The following is a 25,783-nucleotide window of genomic DNA, read 5'->3' as shown; positions in this document are numbered from 1 at the left end:
ATTTTCTTGTAACGGGTTGATTTTTTTTTTCAGTGCCGAAGGTTCAGTTTAAGGAAGGAAGCTACAAAGTGGACGAATCGGACGGAGAGGTCAAAGCCATCGTGTACCGCAGTGGAGACATCAGCCTCAGATCCACGGTGCGCTGCTACACTCGCCAAGGCTCTGCTCAGGTCATGATGGACTACAGCGAGAGGCCCAACACCGATGCGTCCGTCATTACTTTTATGCCAGGTGAGGCATCCCTCAACTCCCTCTCGCCCTCTTATTTGTTCTTTTGTAATCCCTTCCTGTTTGTTATGCTCTCTACAACCTGCATTTACTCGGCAGGTGAGACCGAGAAGCCCTGTGTGGTGAGCCTGATGGACGACTCTGTCCACGAGGAGGACGAAGAGTTCCGCCTGGTACTGGGAACTCCCAAGAGCAAGTCTTCATACGGAGCCTCTATTGGGGAGCAGAAGGAAGCACTGGTCACCGTCACAGATGAGAAAGACAGTGAGTGGAGTGAAAATAGGCAGTTTAAATGAACTGATGTAAAGTAAAACACACAAGGTCAAAATATCTCAAGTATGAACAGGGAAAAAAAGAAAAAAGCAGAAAAAAGTACTGCTGGTTTGCACTTTAGAAAAGCACATCGAGAACTGCTCCAGCTGACACAATAAATTAGTGTGTATTTTTCAGTAAGCAAACAAGTGCAAGTGGGTCATTTGAATTTTTTTAATGCATCTGACATCAAAGAAGTCTTCACCAAATTAAAAAGAAAAATCACTCTCCCTTTTCTTCATTTTTCCTGTCACAGAAACCACTTCTGTTATGGAAGTCTGAGTTTGGATGAATTATATTTAAAAGTACAAAGAGACTAATTTCCATGTTTATGGTTATTAAGTTGTAGATTGTATATAAAGAGATAAAAGCACTGTTTTTTAACAGAAACCCATGGGATTCTTCTTTTTATTTTTCCGAAGGCCTACATATTTGAAAATGCATGGAAATTTGCACATCAGGACTGCTGAAAAATAGAATCTTTTATGGAACTTGCAAATGTGTGAGCCAAAATGGCTGAATATCGCCACCTGGAAACGGCTCTAGGACCACGATGTGTCACCTATAGCTATGAAATTGTTTGGCAGAAGTAACTCGTCATGTCGTACGAAAATGTAATTGATAACCATACCTAAAACACAACAGGAAGTCGACCATTTTGAATTATGTGTCATATTTTGGATGATTTGGGACAAATTTTGCACATTTTCGAAAGTTATACACACAAACAGGGTAACCTCAAAAGATCTAAAATTTGGCCAGGATGTACACCAGATTAAAAGTGATCAAAATGCTCTCCAAAAGTCTGAGCGCGTGGATTACGACAATTCGCCATGACACAGGAAGTGCTGTCTAACTAGCCTGTTCATGCTCCAATCTGCCTCAAACTTTAGATGTGTGATCATAGTCCGGCCCTGATAACATACCTAGAACTATGCACATTCACAGGAATAGCACCACCTGGTGTACAGTTTTGATAGGTCGCCATCAAAAAGACCATAGGCTGAACTACACTTTCAGTCACAGCATTACCTTGTGGACATGCTTGGATTAGTTGACCAGCAAGGATGTGACAACCCAACAAATGCTACCTGTAGCTTTAATTTTATTTTCTTTTTTTCTAGAGCCCATCATTCGTTTCTCAGAGATAAAATACAGTGTGCGTGAGCCCCAGGTGAAAGGTGATGTGGCAATAGTGAAGATTCCTATTCTGCGTTTTGGAGACACTTCGAAGGTTTCATTGGTAAGAATTCACACTAAGGATGGATCTGCAACCTCTGGAGACGACTACAACCCGCTGTCAGAGGGTAAAAACCTTGTTCAGTAACTGCACAGTGACAAAATCACCCACACAATACCTCCTGATATAAATTTGTGTTCATGTTTTTTGATATTTGCTGACTTTATTGTCTGTGTCTCAGACGTTGAGTTCAAGGAGGGCGAGAAGGAACACTTTGTGGAGATTGAGATCCTGTATGACGGTCAGAGAGAGATGAGAGAGGCCTTCACTGTCCACATGAAACCCGATGACAACATGGTGGCTGAAATACAGGTGAGACAACGGCCACATGGCACAGCATTCACACACAAACAAATATAAATCAACAGCAAGTCCTGCATGCGAAGATTACAGTACTGCAGATCTACACACGTTAACGTGCACCCTGCCATGTCAGCCTGTGTTAAAATAGGCAGACAGCAGCTGGCAATGCTGTCAGCGCGCCTGAACCACAGTCTTATAAAAAGCTTTTCCCTCTGGAATGAGATGCTGATGGGAATGTCCCTGCAGAGCCAAACAGAAGACAAACCTATAAACAGAACTGTGACATTCTACCCATACACTCTCCATCAGTCCTGTACTGCTCACGTGACAGAAATAGGTCAACACCTGCTAAATTGTTTAGTGCTTTAGTGTAATTTACCGATAAACCCATAAGAGTCCTCTGCCAAGTGCTGTGCATTGGTTATTCTAATAGGAGAAAGATTTTTAAATCTGCATCTCATTCCAGGTATATCAAACGTTGCATTTTGATGGATAACTCTGTTTGGGAGAATACTTAAATCTAGTCGGTGAGGGCTTTGTACAAGGGATAGTTAATGGTCATTTTCTGCAACACTAAAAATATCTGTGAAAAGTCATTAGGGGTTATGCAGTGGCTTGGTGGTCAGCACTTTCGCTTTGCAACTAGAAGATCCCTGGCTTATGTACTGGCCTTCCCAGGATCTTTTCCGCATGGATTTTCCGTGTTCTTCAAGTTATGGCATTTACTGCGTATCATGGTAGTACACTTTCTGAAGCATAAATGACAGTTCAACAAGCAAGCAAACAAACTTTCTGTGGCTTAATTCAGATATGCAAAATCTGAAAATTTTAGTGAAGATCCAATACAGTGATTGTCTTGAACCAAGGCTATAATACTTCTTCCCTTCAGCAGCTTTGGCTTGGAAGTTAAAGTATGTTTCTGTAAGTGTTTTGTAAGTGTTTTTAAAGTTGACAGCCAGCTCACGATACCTTTCCTCTTCTTAACAGATGAACAAGGCCATTGTGTACATTGAGGAGATGGACAGTGTAGCAGACGTTACCTTCCCTGCAGTCCCTCAGGTGGTTTCTCTGCTCATGTATGACGACACAGCTAAAACCAAAGACAAGCCCCACCCGCCCAATGGATACCCTGTTGTATGCGTGACGGTGAGTTTTATACTTTCTGTTTCCGTCATATGGCTAAACTATTTAAAGTTATTGCATTCTATGACCTGTTTGCATTTGTTCCCAGGCCTGCAACCCAAAGTACCACGACTTTGATAAAACTGGATCCATCTGCGCTGCGGAGAACATCAACGACACTCTCACCCAGTACCGCTGGCTCATCAGTGCTCCCACCGGATCAGATGGAGTGACCAGCCCCATGAGGGAGGTGGACACCAACACTTTCTTCACCAACACCAAGTCCATCACCTTGGATTCAATCTATTTCCAGGCTGGCTCCAGGGTTCAGTGTGCAGCAAGAGCCTTCAACACCAATGGAGATGCTGGCCTGGAGCTGTCAAGTCCAATTGCTGTGATCAGCAAAGACGAAGGTGAGCAACAGGCAGAAGGAACTTTTGAACACTTGTAGGTACATGTTAGGTATGGAGTTAACTGGTTTCACTGACCGTAACTCTTTGCAGGTATGTGTCAGCCTCGTGTCCCAGGTACTGTTGGAGCCGAGCCTTTCTCTGCTAAGATCCGCTACACGGGCCCCGAAGATCCCGACTTCCCCAACCTCATCAAACTGACCGTCAACATGCCTCACATGGATGGTGAGAACTGGTTACAACTTTTGATTTATTGTTTATTAATTCACCTGAGGTCCATTGAATTTACGTTTTCCCATCTCTCAACAGGCATGTTGCCAGTGATCTCCACTAGACCTCTGTCCAACTTTGAGCTCACCCTGAGTCCAGACGGCACACGAGTAGGCAACCACCGCTGCTCCAACTTGTTGGACTTCAATGAGATTCAAACCGGCCATGGCTTCATCACAGACGCGACAAAGAACCCTGAGATCATTGGGGAGACTTCGCCCTACCAATACAACACTATCATGCGTTCAGCCAACTCTCTGCGCTTCTACAGAAACCTCAACTTAGAGGCCTGCCTCTGGGAGTTCACCAGCTACTATGACATGTCTGAGCTGCTGAATGACTGTGGAGGCTCCATCGGCACCGATGGGCAGGTACGGAATTTGTAACAGCTACAGGAAAGAAAGCATCTAAGGCTTGGTCCAATCGTGTTTTTTTCCTATATCACCCGTTGTTATTACATTGATCACTTCCTTTATAACAGTCACTCAGCTGTGAGCACTAGATTGAGATTTGGATGAACATTGTTACTTTGTCTTCATTAGCAACTACAAAATACTGCGATGGTCATTTTTACATCTACAAAATGTGTTGTGGGATTGTTAGCTAAAACTAGTGCTCATGACATTGAATTTTTGAGGATATTGATGAAGACATTTAGACACTCCGAATTCTGACACTCAGAAAAATGGCAGACAGCAAAGATGCTGCAATGCACAATTTAAAAAAAGGTATGATTTCAGACACAGCCACACACAAATGCAATATTTTGGCACTATTTATTTATTTTAAAGGAATCAGTCAGACTTGGTTGAACTCTGACGTAAACATGCAGGACTGATCCTCCATTTAAGGACAGTGAACAGTCCTTAAATGGAGGAAGCTAATATAGCTTATTGACTGTGGTAACAAACCCTTGTGATTAACCTTCAGCAACATTGCTGCAAATTTACATCAAGGCCACATTTCCATCCATCCATTATCTCTACACTGGTTAATCCTCGTTTGAGTCATGGGGGGCTGGAGTCTATCCCAGCTGACTTAGGGTGAAGTCAGGGGACACCCTGGACAGGTCACCAGTCTATCACATGACAACATAAATTAACATGGACATGTTTTTGGACTGCGGGAGGAAGCCAGAGTACTCAGAGAAAACCCACGCATACACAGGGAGAACATGCAAACTCCATGCAGAAAGATCTCGGAAAAGTCTGGACGCGAACCAGGGATCCTTTAGTTGCAAAGCAAAAATGCTAACCACCAAGCCACAAGAGCATATTTTCATATAGAAATCCCATTTGTTGGTGGGTGGCCTAGACGCCAGTCCATCACTGGGACGTCACCATTAATGGAAAGTCTGTACAACATAAAACACTTATTCTAACAAACATGTCTTGGGACTGTGATAGGAAAAGCAGCACGGCCATTAGCTTTCCAAAAAGTTATCCAGAAATCAAATGCAAGTCTAATCTAATTTGCATCTAAAAATATGATCTTGCTGCCAATTTGAAAAAAAAAAAATTTCCAAAAGCCAGCCACAGCTGCCAGAAAACTATAAATGATGCCTGAAATACTAATTGTGGCAGACATAAGCTACCACTAATGACAAGCGTGTTACCAGAAGTTACTAGAGGCTTTTGGCAAAGCATCAATGAATATTTATACCAATGCTGGCAAAGTTCTCATTACTGCTCTGCACTGACTAGTAACTAAGACTGGCAAACTGACGACAATTTTTTTTGCCCAACTAATCTCTTTCCTGCAAATCACCCACAAATTTGCTTTTGTAGGGGACGTCATTAATTTTGTTTTACCTCTTCTGTTGGAGTGTAGGGCTGCGCAGTGGATGCTGGTTAGCAATTTTCCCTTAGAGCTAGAAGATCACTAGGTTGCGTCCTAGCCTTCCTGGGATCTTTCAGCATGGAGTTTGCCTGTTCTCCCCGTGCATGTGTGTGTTTTTTCCGGGTACTTCAGCTTCCTCCCACAGCCCAAAACTATGCTCTAAGTTGTCAGTAGGTGTGAATGTGAGTATGATTGTTTGTCTCTATGTGTAGTCCTGTGACAGACTAGTGATCTGTCCAGGGTGTCCCTTGCCTTCACCCTAAGTCAGGTGGGATAGACTCCAACCCATCCACAACCCTAATGGGGATTAAGTGTAGTACAGATAATGGATGCATGAATAGATGTTGGAGTGTAAGCAGCTCGACAAAAGAGGAATGGTTACACAAGATAAGAATCACTGGTACAAATGCGCCTTTAGAATAAACTGAGCTTATTGTGCCTTCTGTGACCATGCTCATTACCCTGCTAGGTACCAGAACCTGACATGAGTTTACACCAACTTTATATTAAATAAAAGGCTGCTAGAAAAAAATGCCAGCTGAATGTGAAAAACCACGGCATGGCTTGGCTAACCTGTACTGGTTAACTTCTGGTCACAATATGGATTTTCCTGCACATTTTCCCTACGTTATTCCTGACAATGCCTGTTTTCTGCTTATTTAGGTGCTGAACCTGGTCCAGTCCTACGTCACGCTGCGTGCGCCTCTGTTTGTGTCTTACGTCTTCCACTCCCCGGTGGCTGTCGGAGGCTGGCAGCACTTCGACCTGCAGTCGGAGCTCAAACTCACTTTTGTGTACGATACAGCTATTCTGTGGCAGGACGGCATCGGCAGTCCACCTGAAGCCGAACTACAAGGTAAAAACCCTTAGCCGGTGCTTTTCCTGATGCTAGTTTTACAGAGGGATCATAAAACACAAATGTGAAAGTGTTGTCCCCTTTTCTCATAGGAGCCATGTACCCCACCAGCATGCGTATAAACGAAGAGGGCCGTCTTGTGGTGAACTTCAAGACCGAGGCGCGCTTCAGGGGCCAGTTTGTTATGTCTCATCCAGGTATGGGAGCGGCGCCCACATGCACATATACACACCCTAAACCCATCCTGTGGGGTCATTCTATACACGCAGCCTCCTCTTGGATTACCCTGCGGCCCACATCCTCACTTCTTCTATTTCTGGAGTTCCACCGCAGGGGTCTTTCCTGTGTAAAAGTACCAGAGGTCATTTCAGCAAATGTCAAACTGACCCTGCAGCATTTACAGTTAGGCAGCAAGTGGCACTAACAGTGTGAAAGGTCACCCTATAAATAAGAAGGTAGACACAGTTGGTGGTTTAGGTTGGACAAAACGCAGCAGTAAACATTTATGACTGTATACATGTTTGTTTTAAGGAACCAGCGTGTCATCCATGGTGATGTGTGCTGACCACCCTGGGCTGACGTTCACGCTCGCCCTGGTCCGGACTGAGCCTACGTACAACCAGCCCATGCAGCAGTGGAGCTTCGTCTCAGATTTTGCTGTGAGTGAGACTGAGTGACGATGGCAGTAAAAATTTCCATAATGTGGTAAAGAAATAACAAGCCAAAAGGTCACACATTGTTCCTCTGTGCCTGTCTGATCTTCAGGTGCGAGACTACTCAGGGACTTACACAGTGAAGTTGGTACCCTGCATGGCCTCACCCAACGGGGAGTTCAGCATCCCTCCTGTCTGCCACCCAAGAGAACCGCTTACTTTTGATGTGGACATTCGCTTCCAGCAGGTTAGAGTTGAGATCCTGGCAAAAATGCACAGTTATACTACTATTTAAAAGTTTGGGGTCACTTAGAAATGTCTTTATTTTTGAAGAAAAAATTATTTTAAATACTCAAAGTGAATACATGAAGTAAAAATGCTTTTTGTTTTTAATCTGTGTATATCGGAAAACGTCTGAAATAAACCGAACTTTAAGGTTCTGCTATTTCTGGACTAAAGGAAACTTTTAGACAGTAAATAAACGACAGATCTTCAATGACCTAATCGATAATTTGATCAATAATCTGATGGGTAAGTCCAGACCAACTCCACAGCGTTTACTGTCCTACGTTTCCCATGATGTCTCTGGAAGCTTCACTCCACCACGATCTTCTGGGTCTTGTACATCTTTAATATTGACACCTGTCTCTGTATCACTTCCAGCGTTTGTGTTCCTTAATCCATCTGTCTCTCCACACTTTTTGGATCCTCCACTTTTTCCATTAACATTTAAATGAATCAGAAATACAGTCTAGACATTGTTAATCTCATAAATGACTATTCGAGCTGGAAACAGCTAACTTTTAATGGAATATCTCCATAGGGGTACAGAGGAACATTTCCAGCAACCATCACTCCTGTGTTCTAATGCTACATTGTGTTAGCTAATGGTGTTGAAAGGCTCATTGATGATTAGAAAACCCTTGTGCACTTATGTTAGCACATGAATAAAGGTGTGAGTTTTCATGTAAAACATGAAATTGTCTGTGTGACCCCAAACTTTTGAACAGTAGTGTATATTACAGCTCTGGGTTCAAGTAATAGAAAGATCCTACACTAGAACCTGGAAAGTTTAAGATCAGATTATTCTTGAAACAGGCCAGTTACCTTGGGTAATTTATTTTTTGCTCGTGCCCTAAATAAACCATTATCTGTTCCACGTGTGATAACTCTTCCTCTCCAGGTGAGTGACCCAGTGGCAGCTGAGTTCAGTCTCAACACTCAGATGTTCCTGCTGTCCAAGAGAGAGTTATGGTTGTCTGATGGCTCCATGGGTTTTGGAGAGGGGACTGATGCTGCTTTTTCAGAAGGTACTGCAGCTCTGCCATCTACTGGTCTAAAATAAGATTACAGCTGGAGACTGTTACCGTCTATCAGTCTCACATTTCATCTGCCCTTCGCTTCAGGCTCCATGATTTACGGCCGTGTGATGGTGGACCCAGTCCAGAATCTGGGTGACTCCTTCTCCTGCAGCATTGAAAAAGTGTTTCTCTGCACCGGAGCAGACGGCTACGTCCCCAAATACAACCCAACTAACAAGGAGTATGGCTGCCTGGCAGATGCTCCCTCTTTGCTTTACAGATTCAAGATCCTGGTAAGATGCTGTAGATCCCAAAGAACAATAATGTGTTTTGAGTGTTTTGGAAGCCAAAAGAGGTAGATGTTGTTTCTGACTTTGTGTATGTTGTTCTGCAGGACAAAGCCCAGCCAGAGACTCAGGCCTCAGCATTTGGTGATGTTGGTTTTAAGGCCACATTGGCCCAAGATACACCAGGAGCTCTGTCTTTAGTCAAACAGCCAGGCTCAGATGGCTTCACACTGTCTTCCTCACCACTTTTCCAGGTCTGTTTAATCCTCCTGTTACCGTCAAATTTACTAACCTCCTTTATCCTTGGGCTCAGCAATTTAAACCCCCAGAAAATTATTATAATCAAAATTGTTCCCCAGGTTTATGTGTCAGGTATTTTATATCATTTTGTTGACTAACTAAGTAGCGCTTTCAATAAAACAACCCCCCATCTACTCCCCTCATACATCTAGAATAGCAGAAATGTGCAGATCACAATAAAATCTCACTGACAGACCTAAAATTGGAGAGAGATTTTTTGTGTGTTTTAATGGCTTATTTTATTTCAAATACCTATTTTTGTTCTCTATAACATATTAGGAAGAATAACTATTTGTTATCAAAAATAGCAACCTGTATTATGTGAATGAAAAACGAACACAATTTCAAAAAGTTTAATGCTCTGAAGTTTTTTGGAAGATTATAAAATTGGATGTTATAATGAACTCAATATCATCCAAAACAAGCAAAACTAAATTGTGTAAAATGTTGATATTTCTTCTGTTTTCTGCAGATAAAAGCCTGGGGAAGAACTCTGATGCGTACATTGAAAACATATCATCACATTAATTTTATTTTCACCCAGTTGGCCCCATTAAGTTAGTCATTAAATAGGAAGAAAATAAAGATGTCAGTCATTTATTTAGAGGCATGAAACACTGAATGGGGTCAAATTGAAAGACAATAGGAGGGCTAACTCTCAGATACAGGAAGGCCTTTGTATTGTAAAAACACAAAGATGAATTTAAGTTCTTGTGTTTATATTTTTAGGTGGCTGCTGGTCGAGAATGGTTCATCCACACCATCTACACCGTCCGCTCCAGAGAAAATGCCAACCGCAACATTGGCAAGCGCAGCCTGGAGTACCTCCATCACAGCATGTCCTCTGTAGAGCAGCCTCAGGTCTCCAGCCGACACCGACGTGCTGCCCCGGCTTTCTCTGGTCCCGCTCTGGCCCAAGACATCGGCATCGAAAACAACCGGGGCACCAACATCCAGCACATTGCCCTGGACAGAGCGGACCGCATGGTGGTCAACCAGCGCCAACCCTGGTCCCCCAACCGCGACCAGCCCCTGGAGCGCCCCCTGCTGGAGAGCTCAGGCAGAGAGCCGGCTGACACCTCCACCCTGCCCATGCTGGTGGGCATCGCGGGTCTGATCGTCCTCATCTGCCTCATCGCCACCATCGTCATCCTGCTGCTGCGACGCAAGAAACGAGAAAAGAAGACCCAGTACCCTCCTTACACCACCTCCTCTTCCTCCGCCTATAGTGGGTACAATCAAGGCCCAGCTGGGATGTGGAGCAGCTCAGACAGCTCTGAGGTCTAATCATGGGCCCTGCTCCACCTCAAACGTCTGTCCCCTGTTGAAAAGACCATGATAGTCTCCTCTACCACTGTGCCTTCGATGCCCAACTTGTGCAGCGCTGAATGGAGCCCAGAACAACCGGTGGACAGCGAAAGATGTCAGTGCTTGGGGCCTACATGCAGAGAATGTACCAGAGTTTAGAGGCTTTCTGATCTCTCATGTTGGTGTTTAGTTTTTACCGTAATGTACTGTAGGTTTGTGCCTTCACTGCAGCCCGTTCAGAGTCATGGACCCACGTAGAAGCCCCATAAAATGATATTCACCTGTTTCATTAGTTGCCAAGTTGTAAAATATTGCCGTTTATCCAGCGTTTGCAAATGCATGCATTGTAGTAAATGCGATTAATTCATGAGTAAATGGCAACCGTATTTAAATTTCATAAAAGAAAATAATTTTTTAAGTTCATCCTTTAAAAATGCAGTTTTTTTTATTATTGTAATTCACCGTGTTCATTATTTTTTTCTATGGAGAGTAGAAGAAAATGGACTGAATGTTAGCAGAAACTGACCTTAATGAATGATGTGATTTCTAGTGCTGTTGTGCTTTAAAAAGCCTGCAGTACACCTGCCCACTGCTGACGACAGTACCACTATGGTGTCATTGAAAGGGATTGTAAATGTTATTTTAAGTCTTTTGAGAATGCAGAAATTCGTTGTTTTTTACATTTTTTTTTTTCAGAAAAATGTGGCTGAAATCAGATGCAAAACTATCTGTGTACATATCAATGTAGAACTGTAAGTAAAGGTATTACTACACCCTGGTGAAACTTGAAAAAAAAAAAACATGAACGACACATCTTTCTGGTTTGTTGATCAAGTCCTGAAATAACAAGTGCAGTATAAAGACTCTAGTTTTTCTTCTGCAGGTGTCCGTATATTTCAATGTGCCAACTGTTAATTGACAATTTCAAAAGTTTGGATGTATGTACACTTAAATTGCCAAATATAAATACCATTTTTTGATTCAGCGTCTTATTTACCACAGTCCACGCTGTTTTTTTTTTTTAAAAAAGGGGATCTTTATTTGTGACTCTCAAAAAGACATTTTCTACTTCACATTGGAAGATAAAAGTACAGATGTTTCCTTAAAAATAAAAAGGGTACATATTGTTTCAAGCAATGGAATGTGGTACAACCAACAGGCATAAATACATTTATTTCAATTAATACTAGTAAAAAAAAAAAAAAAAAAAAGAAAAAACAAAAGGGACTAGCAAACAAAAAAAACTAAACCAGCACAGCTGCAGTGTTTAGGCCAGTGACAACAAGGCAGGCTTATAAAGGAGAACTTCCTAAAACCTAATACAACCAGATCAGTCCATCCGGGATTTTACACAGTACATTATCACAGCCTGCAAAACAAACACAGACACTAGGACTAATGATGCCGGAGCTGGCTGTCGCTCTCCAATTCTGGTAGTGAACGCTGTGAACGGCTTCACAACTTGAGCTTTTTCCTGCGTCCTCGACCGTCTGGGGTTCCCTCTGACTTTCGTTTCTGGGCCTAGAAAACAGGAGGAAGCTGTTAGGAAAGACCTCACAAGCAGAACTCCTGAGCAGACTTCTAATCTTTCGATAATTATTCAGTTTTATCATTTAAATAATAACAGCTTCTATTCATTTGGCTACAGTTATTTGAAGTTTGCTTGATTTTAGACAGTATTTAATGTTGAAAATGGGAAAAAAAAAAAAAAAAGTACACTACCGGTCAAACGTTTGGGATCACTTAGAAATGTTTTTATTTTTGAAGAAAAACTTTTTTTCCAATGAATATAACATCAAATGAATCAGAAGTCCAGTCTAGACATTTTTAATGTGGTAAATGACTATTGTAGCTGTAAACAGCTGGTTTTTAATAGAATATCTCCATAGGGGTACAGAGGAACATTTCCAGCAACCATCACTCCTGTGTTCTAATGCTACATTGTGTTAGCTAATGGTGTTGAAAGGCTAACTGATGACTAGAAAACCCTTGAACAGTTATGCTAGCTCATAAATAAAAGTGTGAATTTTAATGGAAAACATGAAGTCGTCTGTGTGACCCCAAACTTTTAAACAGTAGTGTAATCCCTTTGGTGTTCTATCAACCCTCAAGTATGAATGTGTAACTTACTGAGCCGGTCTTTGGGCCACGCTTCTTCTTCTCAGCCTTCTCCCTCTCCTCCAGCTCCATGTTCTCTCTCTCTATCAGTGTTATCAGGGTGTTGCATCGCCTCTGGAGCTCCTGCACAACAAACACGAAACATTTTTTATCATTAAGAGAATTATTTTTTTTCATAAATGAATAAAGGACATCAACAAAAATAAGAGAACAAGCGCAGTAAAGAAGACAAAAAGCTCACCATGGCAGTCCTGGATTTGAGGAACCAGTCGAAGCGGAACTGGGGCGAGTTGCGGATGCACTGGCGGAGCTCGTCGTACACGCTCTCCTTGTCAAAGCCGAGCTTGTGAAGCATGCAGATAAGGAAGCGGTCCTCTTCTTCTGTGTAGTTCTTGCCTTTGTTGGTTCCATAGGAGATACGGAGCTGATGGAAGGGAGCCTTGTAGCGACCGATCTGGACGAGGAGACGGGAAACACATTGGTTATTAATCAGGACACCTCAGGGGAAAAGGTCAGTCTACGCGGAAATAATTAGCTGTACTACTGTTTTAATGTCGGCCTGTTTGTCGCGGCGCACAACAATACACAAACAGCGATGTCATGGTAACCGTCCTCAGTTCATCCTGCTCCACCTACGCTGATTAGCTGTCAATAGTTGCAGAGAATGGAGAAATATTTGACCGGGACGATAAGGACAATCGAGCAGGACACAAAAAAGACACAACCTCCTGAAAAAATGTCAAGAAAATATGACGAGGCTTATCTTGCTCTTGGCTTTACAGCGATTGTGATAAGAGGTGAGGAGAGACCTCTGTGTGTTTTGTCAGAAAACTGTCGCCAAACAAAATTCAGAAGAGACATAAAGACATTACATCCCGTGCTAACAGCAACATGTTGTGCATCGAGGTGATACCATCAGTTTGAAGTGATGCGATGAAAAGAACATTTTTTGTTGCACAATTTGCACACAGCCACGCTTCTATCCAAACTGCCATCGGCAAGATTTTTAAAAGAAAACCTTCCGCCCAACAAGCTCAATGCGGTCTCGTCTTCCATCACCAAACTTTCTTGTGCACCGACATCACTCAGTCCTGTGCATCTTCTAACGGCTGCAAACAGACTTTAGGTGCATTAACGCCACCTACTGGGCTGGAGTGTTCAACAGCGTTATCGGCGGGCCAGAAATTAGGGAACTGAGAAAGGTGCGATTAAATGCGTTAGTTTTTCTGTAATGAATTAATCAAAATTAATTTGCTAAAGTCCCAGCTCTAATTCTTATGTGTTATAGTTCTGGCAAAGTGATTCTTTCCTCTGTTATTGAAAGAGAATACAGATTTAAGGATTACTGTTGTTGATTATGTTGTTAAGTTGTTGCACGATCTTACTGCTCATGGTAGTTCTTTAATATCGGTACATTTAAACTTAGCTCATTTTCTGACTATTTTACCATGCGTATGTAGGGGAGGGAGAGTTTTGGTGGTAGAGGGAGGGCACGAAAGTTTTTTGTCCTCCAGATGGGGCCCTGACAGGAACAGTTTGAGATCCACCGAGTTAAAGTGTGAAATAGACGGCACAAAGCTCAATGACGTAAAGCTAATTAACCAGAAGTGAGAAGCCACACGGCTGACAGTCTGCTGACCTTTGAGTCCAGCGCTTTCTTGATGCTGATCCTTCTCTGAATCCTGGCTTCTCCTCGCTCGATCTGAGCCATGATCTTTTCGATATCCTGCAACTCATTGCAGCGCTCCCAGAACACAGCTGGAGGAAGACGCACAAACACCAAGTCAGGAAATACGTAAAGTCAAAAATGTTTGAGTTTCTTTACTGGAAGGAGAATTTAAAAGTATTAATCACCGGAATATTCCATGACTTCCTCGGGAGTTTTTCCCTCAACCTCTCTGGCGATGTTTTCGATGTCATCTCTTCCCCACTTCTCATTGGCTTTGATGAACTGGTTGAAGTCCCGTTTGTTCCAAATAGTAAATCCCTGCAATAGTTGTACAGATGACATTTAGGTAAACCTTTCATTTGTCAGATATGAGCCAGAAATTGGTTTTATTGGGTGAGAATAACGTGTACTTGTTGCAGAAGGTTCTCCTTTTCCTCCAGCTCTTCCTCTGTGAGAGCCTCGGCCTCGTCAATCTTTGCCTGCTCCTCTTTCTGGACCTGAGCTGAGTTGGGCATGTCCGGATTACGGGGAACCTGAAGAGAATCAGATCAACTCTCAGGTATTTCTCAAGAATGAGGAGATTGGCACTCACTACTACTAACTGAAACAGCTGCTCTCTGTACCTTGTATCCGATGGTCTTCCGGTAGAACAGAATTTCCTTTTCCAGAAGCTCAAACAGACGTGGAGGGAAGAACTGGAAGTCCTGGACATTTGGCTGCTTGGGAGGACGAGGAGCCTGGGAAGAAAAAAAAAAAAAAACACATACCATACATCATACTGTAATTCCGCATCCTGCTGCATGAATGCTTTATATCCTGAGGGTGTTTGTAGAGAAAAACCAGCCCTACCTTCGGCGCTTTGGGCTCACTGACTCGCAGAGCTTCTCTGAAGTAGGCATCCACAGCATAATTGGCTTTCCTTTCTCTCTTGGGTGGCTCAATCCAGTTGGTAATGACCTGAACAAGGAAGGGAGAGGAAAGCAAGATAAAGGTTCAAAGTTCGTCAAGCAAGGCAGCTCTGAACCAGATACTGATGTTGGCAGGTTTCTTTACCTTCTTCTTCTCTCTGTAGTCCTCTCCTTCGAATGTGTACACGCTGCTGTTCTCCGTGTCCATCGTGAAGTTTCTCAGAGAGCTTTCACCCAGCGACGACAGCTTCTCCTTCATCTCCATAGTCTAGCAACACAACAAGCAATAAGAAGGGGATGACTTTAAGGACAAACGCTAACATTCATTAAAAAAAAAAAACATTAATCAGAAACATTTTTATTTTATTTTATTCATTGACAAAAGAAAAAAACTAGAGCTAGGCACGTTAACGGGGCAATAATGGCAACTACATCTATATGTGTGTGTAAATATATATAATACATAAAGCACAAATATCAATATCATATTGTTTTACTCCCTAAAATTGACATCGGCCCCCTCAAAGAATTCATTACTGGTCAAGCTGTAGTATGTAAACATATTTTTTTCTAGGACACAGGGTTATTAGGATTGATCCTCGGGTGATTAGAAATGAAATTTTATGTCAATCTATCCAATAGTTGACGTAGTTAACGCGTTAACCTGCCTAGCCCTAAAAAAAATTCAGTACAATCCAAAAACAAAAGCTTCCAAACTTCTGTATAAAAGGGAGCAGAAAGAACAAACATATAAATAAATACGTAATCCACCCCTTTATAACAAGTCAGTTTACAAAGTCTGCGAGGCCTGCACAGCTGCTGAGTTTTCTCTCATAACAAACACTATGAAACTCTTACTTCATTTCTTTGTAGTTTAATAATACGCTGGTTTTAATTACGTTTTTAAATCTTCCGTGATATTTAGATTCTTTTGATTCCTCGTCTGGATTGTTCCATAAATTGATCCCTTTTACAGAAACAGAACGTTCCATTAATTTGGTTCTAAATCTTGATTTTATGAAGATCTCTGTTCCTTCCACTTACGTTCTCTTTTTGCAAATCTGTTCTGTACTGGTAAAGTTTCTTTACGAGCTTTATACATAACCTGCAGAACACTATAATCTACTATGTGGTGAAATTTCAACTATTTTAACAGAAGAAGTAATGGGTTTGTTGGATCTCTGTATTCATTTGACCGATTATTCTTTTGGCTCTTTTGATGATGTGAAACATTACTGCTGACACTCACCTTCCGTTCGCCTCGCTCCAGGATGGCGTCGATGTCGTCGTCCGTGATCTCGCTCTCTTTGGACGCAAACACGTGTGTGGCACCGTGGCGGATGATGGACAGCATCTCATCCTTGCCCAGTTTGTTCGCACTTGGATCCACGAGTCGGCCTGAGCAATAAAAACGTGAAAAAGATGACTTCACACAAGTACAATGTAGGACGGCAAACATCCCACCTGTGGATCTACAACTGTACAAGTCCTCAAATCCAAAAATAGAGCCTATAAAAGATGAAACCCATAAATAAAAAATATATGTAACTATGCAGATACACAGTTTTAATTTCAAATCAGATAAAAAAGCTTTAACGGATCAAAACTATTACAAAACAAATACAGGAAATATCAGAGTTGGATAATAAACCCAAAAATGTTAGGACCAACATAACTAGTAATTAATAAAACAAAGCAAGGCTAGTTAAAAGAACATACTTTAGGAAATACTGCCAGTAATTCAAAATATATCAAATAAAAAACAAGCACAAAAATGTACTAAACCTTCATCAGCCTTCCATAGGTTTTCAGTTGAGCTAAATCCACCTGGTTTACGCTGTAAATGCTCGTCTCATCTTATTTTATTTGCTATACAAAGCTGAAAAGTTTTGTACATCTGTGTTGCTTCTTCTTTCCCTTCTGGGTCAATCACAGAAGCACACATGAAGATAACGAAAACATGTCGAGTCAACATTTAGATGAAACGTCAGCAGGTGGGAAGAACTACCTTGCTGGATAACGATGGAGTCCAGGCGCAGTTTCATCTCGGCTCTCTCCACAATCCTTTCCTCCACGGTGTTTTCAGTGATGAAACGGAAAACGCGTACCTGCTTCTGCTGCCCAATCCTGTGAGCTCGATCCTGAAATAAAAAGACTGGTCAGCCACTTAGCCTTAGAGCAACTAGTGTTACAGACACACACCATCCACTCTAACGTTCAGGTAAGCCAACTCTGTCACTTCTTACTACTGAACAGAGAATCACATGAGACACTCACCATGGCCTGCAGGTCGACCTGAGGGTTCCAGTCTGAGTCGTACAGGATGACTACATCAGCTGTAGCCAGGTTAATGCCCAGCCCACCAGCTCTGGTGCTCAACATGAAGATGAACTTGGAGCTGTTGGGCTCATTGTAAGCATTGATAGAGATCTGCAAAGACATAAGTTGACAGTTTAGAATCAGCTCATCCCTTCATAAATCACATCTACAGGTAAGCAGCTCACCTGTCTCTCTTCGTGCGGCGTCTGTCCATCCAGGCGACAATAACCGTAGTTCCTCCACATGCAGTAGTCCTCCAAGATGTCCAGCACCCTGGTCATCTGACTGAAGATGAGCACACGTGAGCCTACAAAAAGGGACAGTGGTTATTGATGTAATTACAGAAAAAGGAGCTTAGCTGCCTGTGGGTGCGCTTGAACCTTCATCTGATGCAAAGAATACACACGTTAATGCCATTTTAATCCAACAATGGACACAATACTTTATCAAAAACAATCTATTATGTGTATGAGGGCAAGTCTTCCTTCATTCTATTTAGGGATGCAGCTGTCGATTATTTAAGTAACTGACTATTTTATTGATTATTCTGGTGATTAATCGAGTAATCGGACTCTACGATTGGCGTTGCAGCATCAAAAGTGGAAGTGAGCGCTACAGACTTAACTGTCTTGGTGCAACACAGGCAGACATTTGTGGTGTATTGTACACATATAGTATAGTACAGGGGTATTTAACTAAAACTCAAAGCCATGGGAAGCCCACATGTATTTAGTTGCTGATGCAGAAATCCCATAAATATGTTTTTATGTTTGGTCCGTTTAAACTGCTGCTACTACAGCTGATAGAACACAAATAAGAAAACTGATCAGTTTATCAGTATTTATTACAGAGAATATCCAATCAGTAACTTTAGTTTCACTTTGATTTGGTTCAAATTAAAGTGATTTCCTTCACTATGAGACAGTGTCAGACCTACATGCACTTCAGTACAATATCACGTTTGAATATATGAAGTTTAATAGTTTTATTGTGTAGCCGTCTGTTATCAATAATCAGCTGCATGATTGGTAAAATAAATACATTAATGTATGTTCAACAGTTTTCTAGCAGCATTCCTGTCTTACATCATTTCCAGTTGCAGCTTTTACTGTCATAAATTTTACGTTCCTCATTGTTCTCCATTAAAACAACCTGTTCATGATCGGTTCATTTTGTGCAGACAATCAGTCAAATGATCGTTCAACGTTCCTGTTTGTGTGGCGAGTTTGAAGCAGAAAATCTGAGTTAAAGAAAGTTGAAAACCGCCTTCATCCCTGTTAACTCTGACTGAGGTTTTAGTTTTTGTCGACTCACACAAAGAAAGTCTGACTGTTAAACTGCCCTTATAGTTCAGCCTCTGATCTGCTAAATGCTGTAAACACTAGAAAAGCTGCGCTAGTTAAAATAGAAGCGTCCTGTCAAATTTAAAACCTTCTTATAATTTATTGATTATAAGTCCAGGTCCATGTAGGATGAAGTCTGGGTCCAGTTAGTGACCTGGGGTGGATTAAACAAAGCCTCGATTCAGAGAATTTTCGCCTCGAGGAATTTTAGTAATCAAATTACTTTTGGAGTCTTTTGAGCCCTAATTCTATTTGAACTCAGCAACGAATGAACAAAGATTGTGTACTGCATCACCTCAATATTCTGACAGTGACACTCCAAAGATTCCACTGATGATCCACATACCCTGCTCCTTCATCTTAGGCAGCAGCTTGTCCAGCACCACCATCTTGCCGCTGTTCACCACCAGATGGAGGTCGGTGGTGTAGGGGGGACCGGGCTCGGCCCCGTCGAACAGGTACGGATGGTTGCAGCATTTCCTCAGCTGCATGAGAACGTTCAGCAGACGCATCTTGTCCATTTTGCCCGCCGAGTTCAGAATGTCAATGTCCTTCATCAGAATCTTTGTGTACCTGACGATTGTCACCCACAACAACTGAACGTCAGCGTCCAGGACATTTCAAGCTTTGGAGTGATTTATAGCAAACAAAGGTTTAGCTGAGGACGCTCACCACTCGCGCTGCATCTTGCTCAGGCCCACGTACATCTTGATTTCTTTCTTGGGCAGCAGGGTTTTCTCCACGTCTGCTTTGATACGACGAAGCAAGAAAGGACGCAGCACCTGTCGCAAAAATAGCAGAAAGGCAGGTGCTTTCATTCAAATAAGAATAACAGCCTAAAATTCACAGAGGTGTGTTTTATTTTGACATTAGTAACGTTCAATACATACAGTGTGTAGACGTTCAACCAGCTTCTGATCACCCAGGCAGTTGTTTGTGTCGAACCAGGAGTCAAAGTCCTACGAAAATAAAACAAAACAGAAATTGAATCAGTAACAGAACGTCAAACCATTTCAGCTCTGAGTAACAGCATGGGGTGAAGGACGCCCCGTTTTCTGGGAAATTCTTACTTCTGCTGAGTTGAAGACATCAGGCAGCAGGAAGTTGAGCAGAGCCCACAGCTCGTGGAGGTTGTTCTGCAGTGGCGTTCCGGTCAACAGCAAACGATTGGTGGTCTTAAATTCACGCACAATTTCTGACAGCTACGGGGGAGCAAAGACAAGTTTAGCTTGATTAAACTCTCTCGTAAAACTAAATGGTTCACACAGATAGATATCCATTTCACTTTTGTAGCTGTCCGACCTTCGACTTCTCATTCTTGATCCTGTGAGCTTCGTCGATGACCAGGTATCTCCAGTTGAACTTCTTGAACACGGCCTTTTCGATGATGAGCATCTCGTAGGACGTGACGCACACGTCCCACTCTCCTGGCAGCAGCACATCTCTGATCAGGGCAGTCTGAAAAGGATTTTTAAACATGTTTTTATTGATTTCTACACAAAATACGAGTGAAGTTCAACACAAACCACCATTACATTTATGTCCAGTGTCTTTCATTACAGCTGGAAGCCCAAGCAGGCGTCACTTGTACTACCTACCCGCTCATCTCTGTCTCCAATCAGGCACACTGCACGCAGAGAAGGCACCCATCGCTTGAACTCGTTCATCCAGTTGTAGAGAGTGGACTTGGGAACCAGTACCATGTGGGGACCAGGAATATTTCTATAGTGCTTCATGTAACCCAGCAGGGAAATAGTTTGGAGTGTCTTGCCCAGTCCCTGTTCAAAGCAGACAGAGTGGGTTAAAGAGGCAGAAATGAAAACTCAACAAAAACTATCCGTATTTCCCCACCAACAGTTCAGACAGTGACAGAGTACTGACCATTTCGTCAGCGAGGATGCCATTGATTCCGTTCTCATACAGAGAAATGAGCCAGTTCAGACCACGGACTTGATAATCCCTCATTTTTCCCGTCTTGACATCTAAATGAGAGACATGAAAACACATCACCTTCACTCCTTACATACATGTTCTTTGCTTGTGCTTGCTGGGTCTTCTGATTCCAAACAAAAACAGATTTTGCTCACAGGACGGCGATTCGTCAAAGCGAGTGCACACGTTAGTCGTCTTGGTGCTCTCGTTGAGAAGCTCCTCATCTTCCTCTTGCTCTGTGCGACGATGGCGGTTGCTGTAAAAAGCGGAAAAGACAAAACTGAAAAAGTAGTACAGAAAGTAAACCTCCTAAAGCAGGGTTATCAAACATGTGGCCGGCGGGCCAAAGCCAGCCTTCCAGAGGGTCCAATCTGGCCCGTGGGACGACTTTGTAAAGTGTAAAAATTACAGAGAAGACAATAACTGACAACTGTGAATTTGCAAAACTGTAAATTTTAAATAATTTATAGACCATGACAAGTTGTTTTGATCATAATGTAAAATACTAGATTGCTCATTATTCTTTTGTTTCTTGCTTTTGTCATTTTCTGTCTTTTTTGTCTTGCTTTTGCCGTTTGTCTCATTTTTCATTCTGTTTCTCACTTTTGCTGTTTTGTGTCTCGTTTTTGTAATATTTTGTACTGTTTTTGTGTTGTTTGTCTATTTTTTTGTTGTGTTGTAACTTTTTTTGTCTAATTTTTGGTCTCTTTTCAGGTTGCTTATAATGTTTGGAAAAAAGATAATCCCTTAAATGTGAATTTTCTTGCACTAAAACAAAGGAAAGATTTGGAGATGGGGTTATTTATAGGTTATTATGCTGTCTGGTCTGGTCCACTTGAGATCAGATTGGGCTGAATGTGGCCCCAGAACTAGAATGAGTTTTACACATCTGTCCTAAAGTAAAAATAAACCCGTATTGTGCGTGCGGATACTCACTCTCCGGCAGAAAGCAGGTTCTGTTTCTCGTCTTTCTTGATACGAGGACGTCCTGGTTTCATCTTCAGTGGGGACGTGGGGGTCTTCTGTGCAGCTGGTTGGATGAAATGAGCAAAGAGCTCTGTCTGCTTCAACAGATACTCAAATCTGTTGGTCCGGTCTGTTTGCTGCAGAACAAAAGCAAAAAATATCAATAACTAGATCAGAGCAGCGAGTAATGTAGCTACTAGAAAACTGTACTTACCACTTTCTCCTCATAACCCGTACTAGAATCTTTAGTCTTGGACGATGAGGGGGAAGAGGACCCATCTTGTCCATCGGGCCCAGCGTCTGAGGAGGATTCTTTTCCAGCATCTGAAGAGTCAGACTTCTCCTGAGCCAGGACAGAGTGAAAATAAAACAGTCATGATAGTGATTATCTTCTATTTTCAACATGACCTAAGAGGAACAGACTACATAAACTGAGGTTCTGGGATAATTTTAGAAGGAGAGAAAGAGTGATAATGAGAAAACTGCTGGCTTTCATAGACAGATACATAAAAGTCTGAATGTTTTGGTATCTTGTTCACTCTTCTCTTAGCATAACAAAACAACTAGTAGGCAACAAGTCAGTCACAGTTAATCAGCTATTTCCTTCAAACTGACCTCATTGTTTGATAAGACACTAGTAACACAGTCATGTACCAACACAACACACTTCAGCCACCACTGAATTTCACTCTTTTGAACAAAATTAATATTTGCCACTACTTTTGTCTCAATACACTGCAGGATTGAAATGAATCAAAGGCTTATGCAGGACAAACAGGCTGACAAACAGCTTTTTCCCCACAGTCCAGACTTCTGAACTCAAAACAGTAACACACAGTGTCACTTTTAATGGTTCTAATGTTGCTTACGCACAATCTCCTGCCCATGTTTACTTTATTTTACTAGTTTTAATTTTATTTCATTTACCTCCCATGCTGTATTGTATATATCTTGCCTTGTTTGCATATGTTATAATTCATAATATAGTCTTGCTTTACATGTACATTTGATTTGATCATTGACTGTTGTTAATTTAGGTTGTTATCAATGCACCGTCCAGTGGCAGCTATTTATATTGATATCATGCCCCCATGTATGATGACAATAAAGCTACTCTATTCTATCATGCTGTCGAATACATTATTCATATTTAATGCATACTTGTAGACAAACATTGACTAAACAGGGAATTGTGCATAAATAAAAACTGGGAAAAAAAGTATGAGCAATATTTACGGGGCAAAAGATCAAGATGTGTATGTTGATATGTATTATATGTAGGACTTTTGTTTTTGTTTGTATAACTAGTGTCAATGCAACATCGTAGCTTTAAAAACAACTTATTTCTGCTGTACAATGAGCCCTCCTTCTGTTGTTACTGTGATCTGACCTTACTTTAACTAAAACATGTAAACGGCTCTTTCCGTTTTGTAGAGATTTTAGTCAAAACTCATCACAAAGTGTGGCAGAAGCCAAGCTACAGGCAGGCAGCGCCGCAGCAGCATCTCTCCTCGCTCACAACAGCCATGGCTGCATTGTCCCTCTGAAAACAAAGACACGGACGGGACAACTGAGAGGGCTGCTGGTGCTCCGGTTCTGTTTTCTAAAGGCCGGATCATAACTACAACCAGAATGCTGAGAGGATCTGGTCTCGGAGTAAACAAAAGCCAGCCAGGACTTCTAATGTTATGATCGGTGCGCGGCTAGCGGGGCTAAGCTAGCGCTGTGGGCGCTTATGAAACAGTCTGGCCTCGCTGCTGCTGTTAGCTTCAGTCTGGTGGAAGGACCGAGCCGCGGCTAGCTAACTAGCTCAAGGAGCTCACATTAACGTTGACCGACGGAAAGTTTCACACAGCCGATTTCAGGGATCCATAGACAGGGGACGGGAGGCTTTCAGGGTTACAGAGCAGCAGGGCCGGTTTGTGAGACATTCAGTCGGAGATGAGGGGAGACAAAAGCCCGTTTTAAACCATCTTACCTCCGCTCCTCCGGCTTCTTCAAGTTCAGTCTGCTCTTCCCGCTGTGCTTCGCAGTTTTCGCTTTCGGACATTGTTGTCGATTTTCCTCCTCAATTCAGAAATGTCGTCCGTTCTCAGGAGCCCTGGGTGATCCTGTTTCAGATCCGCTGGAGATTTCCACAACTTTCTCGGTGTAAATAAGAACTATGTTGTTGTTTGTAATGAAAGACTCACCGGTTGGTCGCACAGAACACGTTCGCGCTAGCAGGCTTTTTCTCGCGCACCCGCGTTTACTCGGCGCTAACGTTACCCGGTGTGGGCGCCCTATCGCGAGATTTCATTGTGATGCTTTCGAGGACTTATGGAAATGTTGACAGTCAGGTTAACCCTTACATGCATGAGTGATTAGACCCTACACCCTTCCATAAGGGGGTAAAAAAAATGACCCATAAAAGAATCTATGTGCTTTTATGCTATTTTTTGCCATTTTAGTTAAGAATAATACTTCCTATTTTCGTTTCTGTTCAATTTTTTGAATGATTTCATTTTTAAAATATGTTTATTTTTCACTTTATTACAAAGTGTGAAGATTTTGATAACTGAAAAAGAAGAATATTACACAGAACAGCAGTACAAGAATGTCACCATTCATTTTGTTGACATTTTTCCGCAGCTGTTGCTGCTTTCCATCTCTCAAAAACTGTGTCACCTCTTGTATATCATCAATGCTAAAGGGCTTGGGGTAGTAATCCATCCATTTTGTTGACATTTTCCCACTCATTTCCTCCAGCTGTTGCTGCTCTCCGTCCCTCTTCTATGATATTATCCGTGATAAAGAACTTGGAGTAGTAATACAAATATTACAATTTCTTTTAAAAGTATTAAAGGTAACTTAAAAAATTAAATGGAATGATATAAAAAAACATGAATATGAAATGATAAAAACGTTCCATTACAAAGATATTGCAAGAAAATGACCTCACCGGGTCATTTTTGACCCACTTATGCATCTAAAGGTTAAAGCAGCATATCTTTGAACTTCGTTCGAGAGCATTCAATGAGCTGATCAGACAGTGGAGCAACCCAGTTCGTCTGTACAAAACAGTCTTCAGCTTACAATGAGCAAACATGCAGTTAAATATCTGACGAAAAGAAGAAAATGCAGTCAAAACATAAACCGCATATCCAATCAGAGCCAAATCCATTTCTTCAGGATAGAAACCTTGTGCCAAATCAAACACTTACACTACCATTCAAAAGTTCGGGGTCACTTAGAAATGTCCTTATTTTTTGAAAGAAAAGCAGTTTATTTTTCAATGAAGATAACATTTATTGAATCAGAAATACAGTCTAGACATTATTAATGTGGTAAATAACTATTGTAGCTGGAAATGGCTGATTTTTAATGGAATATCTACATAGAGTGACCCCAAATTTTTGAACTGTAGTGTACACTGGTTAAAACCAGAATATGATTTGCATTTTAAAAAATCAAATAAAATCAGTGCACATATTTAAAAAGTGCTTAATTAATCTCATGTACAGTGGACATCATTTAATTGCAAGAAAAGAAACAAGTAAATTCCCCAAATTGTGCATGGTAAATTATAGTTTCCATTAAGCTTTGGTAAAAACAAAACAAAACAATGGGGCTTCTCTAGAGTCCTGACAAAACTGAAGAAGCATCTTGGGTGAAACGTTTTCAAGAAGAGAAGAGATATCCTGCTGCTTTTTACTGAAACTCCGAGAATTACAATAACATGGCTGACTATGAATTCAATTCAGGTGACTAAGCTGTAGCTTTTTTTCATATAGTCTAAACTTCGTCCTTTCTTCTGTAAATGTGCTGTCACAATATTGTTTTGGTGAGTCAGCTGAACATAAACACGCTTTCTTTCAAATACATTTTTTTTACACATTTTGTGAATACATTTTGAAAATAAGTTTTCTATGTATTCAAAATAATTTGACATAATATTATAAATCATTCCCTCAGTCAGTGACAAACAAAATCCTTATTTGCAATTAGCTTTGTTTTTTGGTTGCATTTTAGCTTTTTAAAGAAGCTACTCCGGTGCCAGGATGTTCGGATGCTGACTTGCCTTTAGGGTGGAAAGATAAAATATAAAATAAATATTTCA

At 41.6% G+C, this 25,783-nt stretch overlaps 2 protein-coding genes across 2 annotated transcripts in view; one reads left to right on the top strand and one right to left on the bottom strand.

Moving 5' to 3' along the window:
- frem3 (Fras1 related extracellular matrix 3) overlaps window positions 1-11,652 on the top strand; it is a 46,409-nt gene extending 34,757 nt beyond the window's left edge. The window contains exons 9-24 of the mRNA XM_022209877.2: window positions 34-231; window positions 328-492; window positions 1,665-1,847; window positions 1,962-2,092; window positions 3,071-3,229; window positions 3,315-3,618; window positions 3,709-3,840; window positions 3,925-4,256; window positions 6,388-6,580; window positions 6,673-6,777; window positions 7,112-7,239; window positions 7,346-7,480; window positions 8,417-8,543; window positions 8,640-8,827; window positions 8,929-9,075; window positions 9,851-11,652. Coding sequence (XP_022065569.2) covers window positions 34-231; window positions 328-492; window positions 1,665-1,847; window positions 1,962-2,092; window positions 3,071-3,229; window positions 3,315-3,618; window positions 3,709-3,840; window positions 3,925-4,256; window positions 6,388-6,580; window positions 6,673-6,777; window positions 7,112-7,239; window positions 7,346-7,480; window positions 8,417-8,543; window positions 8,640-8,827; window positions 8,929-9,075; window positions 9,851-10,408 — 3,185 coding nt within the window. The 3' untranslated portion in view covers window positions 10,409-11,652. The remainder of the gene's footprint in view (window positions 1-33; window positions 232-327; window positions 493-1,664; window positions 1,848-1,961; window positions 2,093-3,070; window positions 3,230-3,314; window positions 3,619-3,708; window positions 3,841-3,924; window positions 4,257-6,387; window positions 6,581-6,672; window positions 6,778-7,111; window positions 7,240-7,345; window positions 7,481-8,416; window positions 8,544-8,639; window positions 8,828-8,928; window positions 9,076-9,850) is intronic.
- On the bottom strand, window positions 11,441-23,946 carry smarca5 (SWI/SNF related, matrix associated, actin dependent regulator of chromatin, subfamily a, member 5). The gene is made up of 24 exons (XM_022209881.2): window positions 23,663-23,946; window positions 21,899-22,027; window positions 21,655-21,821; window positions 20,874-20,974; window positions 20,668-20,768; window positions 20,385-20,564; window positions 20,089-20,244; window positions 19,857-19,988; window positions 19,677-19,745; window positions 19,459-19,568; window positions 19,133-19,359; window positions 17,629-17,750; window positions 17,402-17,554; window positions 17,133-17,265; window positions 16,374-16,522; window positions 15,270-15,392; window positions 15,066-15,173; window positions 14,840-14,953; window positions 14,627-14,749; window positions 14,402-14,534; window positions 14,187-14,305; window positions 12,789-13,001; window positions 12,560-12,670; window positions 11,441-11,950 (listed from the first exon to the last, which is right to left on the bottom strand). Exons 1-24 carry the CDS (start codon window positions 23,732-23,734, stop codon window positions 11,885-11,887), a joined length of 3,111 nt encoding a protein of 1,036 aa, XP_022065573.2. The 5' UTR covers window positions 23,735-23,946; the 3' UTR covers window positions 11,441-11,884.
- Between the last annotated feature and the right edge of the window lie 1,837 nt (window positions 23,947-25,783).

This window comes from Acanthochromis polyacanthus, chromosome 3 (assembly GCF_021347895.1).
Source record: "Acanthochromis polyacanthus isolate Apoly-LR-REF ecotype Palm Island chromosome 3, KAUST_Apoly_ChrSc, whole genome shotgun sequence".
Lineage (NCBI taxonomy): Eukaryota > Metazoa > Chordata > Actinopteri > Pomacentridae > Acanthochromis > Acanthochromis polyacanthus.
This window is presented reverse-complemented; position numbering and strand designations above follow the sequence as displayed.

Bases quoted from the DNA above. Each gene is read 5' to 3' on its own strand.
- smarca5 (XM_022209881.2), bottom strand. From the start codon at position 23,734: ATGTCCGAAAGCGAAAACTGCGAAGCACAGCGGGAAGAGCAGACTGAA. The intron at 19,569-19,676 runs GTATGTATTGAA...TTTTTGCGACAG, and splicing joins TGGTTGAACGTCTACACACT to GTGCTGCGTCCTTTCTTGCT. The intron at 14,535-14,626 runs GTACACGTTATT...CAACTATTGCAG, and splicing joins AGGAGAACCTTCTGCAACAA to GGATTTACTATTTGGAACAA.